The sequence below is a fragment of the Palaemon carinicauda genome, chromosome 30 (genome assembly GCF_036898095.1).
Source record: "Palaemon carinicauda isolate YSFRI2023 chromosome 30, ASM3689809v2, whole genome shotgun sequence".
Lineage (NCBI taxonomy): Eukaryota > Metazoa > Arthropoda > Malacostraca > Decapoda > Palaemonidae > Palaemon > Palaemon carinicauda.
In genome coordinates this window covers 55557746-55565245 of record NC_090754.1, presented here as the reverse complement: position 1 = coordinate 55565245, position 7500 = coordinate 55557746, and the positions used below count along the sequence as shown (strand labels likewise).

The 7500-nt window shown below is 36.4% G+C and overlaps 2 protein-coding genes across 6 annotated transcripts in view; one reads left to right on the top strand and one right to left on the bottom strand.

The window, feature by feature from the left end:
* LOC137623146 (uncharacterized) overlaps window positions 1–7500 on the bottom strand; it is a 419809-nt gene that overhangs the window by 52619 nt on the left and 359690 nt on the right. For both annotated transcript variants that reach the window (XM_068353830.1, XM_068353831.1), the window contains exon 2: window positions 296–1213. In XM_068353830.1, the coding sequence (XP_068209931.1) occupies window positions 296–1000 (705 nt within the window). In that variant the 5' untranslated portion in view covers window positions 1001–1213. The remainder of the gene's footprint in view (window positions 1–295; window positions 1214–7500) is intronic.
* Window positions 1–7500, top strand: part of LOC137623145 (nucleolar and coiled-body phosphoprotein 1-like) — a 524118-nt gene that overhangs the window by 459993 nt on the left and 56625 nt on the right. The gene's annotated exons all lie outside the window — the stretch shown is intronic.

The window sequence follows — 7500 nt, the reverse complement described above, 5'->3', positions numbered from 1 at the left end:
GAAAAGATACTCACCACTAATGCTAATAAGAATCTACAAATATACACAAAAGTACTTATTAATAAGAGTAATCTAAAAATTAAAACGTGGTAATACTACTAATAATAGTTTCTAAAACATCAACAGATACAAAAACTTGAGGCTAACAACAGACGAAAAGATACTCACCACTAATACTAATAAGAATTTCAGAGTAATATAAAAATGAAAACGTGGTAATACTACTAATAATAGTTTCTAGAACATCAACAAACAAATAAAACTTGAGACTAAAAATAGTCGAAAATATACTCACCACTAATAATAGTCTAAAAATCCCCACAGAGGTTTTGAGGTGCGAGTCGTCCCACGCTATAGTAATAGTTGGCGTGGGACGACGATTTCTCTGAGGCTCCGGCGAGTTCTCGCCCGAGCTGGCCACAGGGTCGTCCTCGTCGTCCTCCGGTTGGCGACCCGCGTGCGAATCCCACGACAGCCGCGAGTCGGAGCGGGAAATCGAGTCGAAGTCGTGCGAGAGGAGCTCGATGTCGTGGGGCAGATCCAGGTCCGGGTGGGAGGACTGGATCGTGAAGGAGTCCCAGTCGGAGGTCCAGCGGCGGCACTCCAGCTGCTCAATGTCCCGCAGCAACTCCTGCACCTCGTCATAGCCGCAAATATCTGATATGGAAGGCAACTCCCGCCGCAGGCGCGACACCCCCGAGCCCACCTCCTCGGCCGTGCCCACCGAACCCGAGAGCAGCGACCCTCGGGAACCCAGGCCCGACCCGGTGCGGGACCCGGGGCGGGACACGGAACGCAAAGAGCCCGACGCCCTCGAGAGCACCGAGGGACGAGATCCGGAGCTGAACGATCTGTGGTTGAAGATCTTGGGCCTTGCCCCCCCTGGCCACCTATTGCTGAGCACCACTTTGTTGTGGACATACGGACCAGAGCCACTTGTGGAGGGCCGTGAGTCACACTCCGAGGGGCGGGACATCACTTCCTCATTGGCCTGCACCATGGCAGCAAGTGGGGGGGCAGGCGGCAGGCAGGAGGGGGTGGGGAAGGGGGTTGGCAGCAGCAGCAGCAGCAGCAGCCTTTGGGGTGGGCGGCGCTAGGCACCCACCACACCCACCACCACCACCACGATGACGACCACCCACCATGACACTCTCACACCCATCCCCCTTGGGCTTCATCTACGGCAACTAAAGACAACCTCATCATCGCCAGTCTGCAAGAGAAAGAGAGAGATAAGGAGGGAGATGGGCTATGTTCAAAGGACTGCTCAGGACGGACAACGAAGAGCTTCTGGAAAGAATATCAAGGGTAATTATTATTTACAGCTACTGTTGTAGATAAGTACTGTTAAATCTCAGAACTGACTAGTAGGTAAATGGTTCTGTACTGTTAAATCTCTGATCTGACTAGTAGATAAGTGGTTCTGCACTGTTAAATCTCTGATCTGACCAAGAGGAAAGTGGTTCTGCAATGTTAAATCTCTGATCTGACAATGAAGGAAGTGGTTCTGTACTGTTAAATCTCTGATCTGACTAGTAGATAAGTGGTTCTGTACTGTTAAATCTCTGATCTGACTGGTAGATAAGTGGTTCTGTACTGTAAAACCTCTGTTCTGACTAAGAGGGAAGAGGTTCTGTACTGTTAAATTTCTGACCAGATTAGCATATAGGTGGTTCTGGCACTGTTAAATCTCTTACCTGAATAGTAGATAAGTGTTTCTGTACTGATAAATCTCTGATCTGGCTAGTATATAAGTGGTTCTGTACTGTTAAATATCTGATCTGACTACGAGGGAAGTGATACTGCACTGTTAAATCTCTGATCTGGCTAAGAGGGAAGTGGTTTTGCACTGTAAAATTTCTGACCAAATTAGCAGATAAGTGGTTCTGTACTATTAAATCTCTGACCTGACTAAAAAAAGAAGTGATTCTGTACTGTTAAATCTCTGTTCTGACTAATACATAAGTGGTTCTGTACTGTTAAATATCTGATCTGACTACGAGGGAAGTGATACTGCACTGTTAAATCTCTGTTCTGACTAAGAGGGAAGTGGTTCTGCACTGTTAAATCTCTGACCTGACTAAGAGGGAAGTGGTTTTGTACTGTTAAATTTCTGTTCTGACTGAAAGGAAAGTGGTTTTGTACTGTTAAATTTCTGACCAAATTAGCAGATAAGTGGTTCTGTACTGTTAAATCTCTGACCTGACTAGTAGATAAGTGGTTTTGTAGTGTCAAATCTCTCATATGACTGGTAGAAAAATGGTTCTGTACTGTTAAATCTCTCATCTGACTAGTAGATAAGTGGTTTTGTAGTGTCAAATCTCTGACCAGACTAGTAGATAAGTGGTTCTGTATTGTTACTTTCTGACCTAACTAAGAGGTATGAGGTTCTGTACTATTAAATCTCTGACCTAACTAAGACAGAAGTGGTTCTGTCCTATTAAATCTCTGACCTGACTAAGACAGAAGTGGTTCTGTACTATTAAATCTCTGACCTGACTAAGACAGAAGTGGTTCTGTCCTATTACATCTCTGACTAGAGTGAATTTCATTCATACAGCTGCACCTTTTAATAATAATCAATTGTAATGATTTCATATAATGTGAAAACAAGTGAAATTGCACTCCAATTAACAATTAAATATCTCTATATATACCATATGTAAATAAAGGGTTAAATCCACCTTAAAAACAGTGAGCAATATGACCCAATTACGATTTACCAGTTGCTTGCTAAGATCTACACGTTACCTTCAAAGAAAATAAAACTTAAATAAGAAACTAAAAATGTAATTGAGTATGGCAGTTATAAATATAGGGTGAAACTGTCATAGAAGTAACCTAATTGCATTAAAAACCTAAATTAAATATCGCTATTTCAGAAAACATGACTATATGATTGGATTACATAGAGCCCCTACAAGTTGAAGCTGTGATTGACGTGAATATCTTCAGACACCAGAAAGGTAAAAAAATGAATCGTGTATCAATTGCTCCGTACAATTGAGATGTTACAGTCAATAAGAGATAAAGATAAGTGATAAGAGATAAGAGATAAGTGTATACCATTCATGTGAAACATTACGTCACATATTTTTAATCCTTTCACCCACAATGGACGTACCGGTACGTTCTTGCAAAACCCTGTTATTTACATGTTTTTGCATATTTTTGAAAACTTTATGAGAAACTTCAGGCATTTTCCAAAAGAATGAGACCAACCTGACCTCTCTATACCTTGAGGGTAAAAGGGTTAATAATAGAATCCTCTCTAAGATTGCCTGAGGACATATGCTATCTATATAGATGTATCTTGATAAGTATAACTACAGTGGTTACAATCTTTTATTTTGTGGATCAAGACATGATCAAAATAAGGTAGATTTCCGTGACCTTACTCGTGTATAAGAGAAAATGTCCTCAGGTATTAATAGGTAATTTAATGCAGTTCAATCAAATTGATTAAATAGGTAATTTAATCAATTAAAAGATATGTTAAAAAAAATTTTTTGTGCAAAGTCGTTCTATTAGAAAGTTTTCATTAAATGGTAAAGGACTTGTGGCATCAACTACCTAAAACACTTTCTAGTTTTCTATATCTTTTCTTCAGTTTTGAAGGTAAATAAATTCCTTATGGTTTCGTTGCTTTTACCGACAGCTGTTTCAGCTGATATCTTATGGCATTCATCAGGGTAGCTCTACACAGAAGTCATTACTCTTATATAACTAGTGTAAGCGACCCGTCAAAATGAAGGCTAAATATTTAAATAGATACACACACACAGCCCCCTCCTACCAGGGTATGATTACTCCTTTTCCCCACTATGCAAAGGACGGGGGAGAGCTTAGCGTAACTGGAATATATATATATATATATATATATATATATATACATATATTTATGTATATATATACATATATATATGTATATATATATATATAGATATATATATTTATACATATATATATATTATATATATTTATATATATATATATTATATATCTATATAAAAATACATATATATGCATATATATATATATATATATTTATAAACAAATACATATATATATGTATATATATATAGATATATATATATTTATATATATACATATATTATATATATTTATATATATATATTATATATCTATATAAAAATACATATATATGCATATATATATATATATATATATATATATATATATATATATATATAATATATATTTATAAACAAATACATATATATATGTATATATGTATATATATATATATATATATATATATATATATATATACAGTATATATCCATACACTTGCTCTTTATTATATAGTTGCAATGGCAGTAAATTCATATAAACGAAAATTAGAAATCTAAACATTAAAATCAACCAATATGCAAATTTTAACATATTTTGCATAGAAATTCATGAAAATATTACTCAGGTCATCTGTACAACAATAAACAAAGACCATTTGTTTACATTTGGAGATGAATAAACAAATAAAATTTGCAATAGGAATTGTATTTACTCGATTTCAATGTTTGCAAAAAAGAGATTTCATGAAAAATAAGTTTGGCAAAGATTTTCGGGTATTAATGACTATAGCTGTTTTGAGGACACTGTATTCTATTATAACTCCACCAAATATTATTCTTTATGGTGTTGGTTGATTGATTTTGAGTTTTCTGGATGTTCATGGTGTGCATATAATGTTTTGTAGTCTTAAACCAGGTGTATATAGTGTGTGGAAAGTTTTGTAGTCTAAAACCAGATTTATAGCGAGTACAAAAAGTTTTGTAGTCTTAAACCAAGTGTATATGGTATGCATATAATGTTTTATAGTTTTAAACCAGGTGTATATGGTGTGTAGAAAATGTTTTGTAGTCTTAAACCAAGTGTATATGGTATGCATATAATGTTTTATAGTCTTAAACCAGGTGTATATGGTGTGTGGAAAAAGTTTTGCAGTCTAAAACCAGGTGTATATGGTATGCATATAATGTTTTATAGTCTTAAACCAGGTGTATATGGTGTGTGGAAAAAGTTTTGCAGTCTAAAACCAGGTGTATATGGTATGCAAATAATGTTTTATAGTCTTAAACCAGGTGTATATGGTATGCATATAATGTTTTATAGTCTTAAACCAAGTGTATATGGTATGCATATAATGTTTTATAGTCTTAAACCAGGTGTATATGGTGTGTGGAAAAAGTTTTGCAGTCTAAAACCAGGTGTATATGGTATGCATATAATGTTTTATAGTCTTGAACCAAGTGTATATGGTATGCATATAATGTTTTATAGTCTTAAACCAGGTGTATATGGTATGCATATAATGTTTTGTAGTCTTACAAACAGGTGTATATGCTAAGCATATAATGTTTTATAGTCTTAAAACAGGTGTATTTGGTGTGTACAAAAAGTTCGTAGTCTAAAACCAGGTGTATATTGTATGCATATAATGTTTTGTAGTCTTAAACCAGGTGTATATGGTAAGCATATAATGTTTTATAGTCTTAAAACAGGTGTATATGGTGTGTACAAAAAGTTTGTTGTCTAAAACCCAGTGTATATGGTATGTAGAAAAATTTTGCAGTCCAAAACCAGATATATATTGTGTACATATGTTTTGTAGTATAAAACAAGGTGTACTGTATGTGGTGTGTACAAAAAGTTTTGTGTTCTAAAACCAGGTGTATATGGTGTGTACAAAAAGTTTTGTGTTCTAAAACCAGGTGTATATGGTGTGTACAAAAAGTTTTGTGTTCTAAAACCAGGTGTATATGGTGTGTACAAAAAGTTTTGTGTTCTAAAACCAGGTGTAGCCTATATGGTGTGTACAAAAAGTTTTGTGTTCTAAAACCAGGTGTATATGGTGTGTACAAAACGTTTTGTGTTCTAAAACCAGGTGTATATGGTGTGTACAAAAAGTTTGTAGTCTAAACCAAACCAGGTGTATATGGTGTGTATAAAAAGTTTGTAATCTAAAATCAGGTGTATATGGAGTATACAAAAGTTTTATAGTCTAAAATCAGATGTATATTATATTTATCATCATACAGAAAGCAATGTCAAACCATTGAATAATTACAACATTTCCTTAAGGCATGATCAAAGTCATAATAAATCATAAAATATCTTAGACATCAGCTCTACATGCTTCAGAATTTTCTGACTCCTATAGTCTGCTTTCCTTTAAGAGGCGAATCCACCACTTTTCCCTTTACTAATCATTATATATATCCTTCCTATAACAAGATTTCCCCTCCCATCGACTTCCCCACAACTCCAGCCCAAGACGAAATATATAACCCAGCTCGACCATCGAAAGTCTTCAGAAAAAGAAAAATATTGGAACGTGCTTCTCTCCGCCTCTACAACACAAGGGCCAAAACCTGTTGACTAATATTGGGAGGAGGACATTACTCAAAAGGGTTGATATGAAAATAGTTTGAAGGACCCATAAAATGGGACACCGCTGCGGAGGGCTCCTCCCTGTCCTCGTGCCGTTAAGGGCGGGTCCCTCCCAATATCCTTCCTGCCTTGAACGGACAGGGGATGATGGATAAAACGATGGCGGGATGGGAAAGGATAGGAAAGGATGGGAACAAATTACTTATGTCTATGTAACATTTATATCTCTTTCGACAGCACGTCACACACAAACACATAAATACGTACATAAATATATACACACACATATATATATATATATATATATATATATATATATATATATACATGTATATATATATATATATATATATATATATATAGTATATATATATATGCATAAAAATACACACATATATATATATATATATATATATATATATATATATATATATATATATATAATTTCCTTCCTGTCACGCTCAAAGGCATTGTCAGACAAATGATCACTCGCTCTCTATCCGTACTTCAGGTAGAGGGGGAGAGAGAAAGTATTCACACCCTGGTGAGAGGGGGTACCCCGAAGGATACACTCGTAAACCACAATCTCCCACAAATTCCCGAAACTGCCATGTCGTAGTTAAGAAAAGGTTGAATCTGAGTGTGTGCGTGTGTTTGCACACCTAAGTATGTAGCCATCATTTTTGACGGGTCGTGTATACTAGTGTATGTTTCTACAGGCCCCGGGATATTATCCACCGAGACAACAACCCACCTCAGTCAATTAACCACATGAGGGGAAGATCAGCTGTCCTCTTCCAGCTGTGAATGATCACGTGACTTGGTTACTAAAGTTTGGTCCAACCAGCCAATATTGGTGTTCGAATGGTCGTGGTGGCCTATTGGAAACGTCCCTGATTGGCAATTTACCTGCCTGGGGTTCGAGTCCCGCTTAAGCTAGATAGTTTCTTCTAGTGTCTGTAACCTCACCATCTTTGTGAGCTAAGAATGAGGGGGAGGTTAGGCTCCGTGCTGAGTCATGAGCAGCCATTGCCTGGCCCTCCCTGGTCCGTCCTATTCGAGTCCCGCTTAAACTAGATAGTTTCT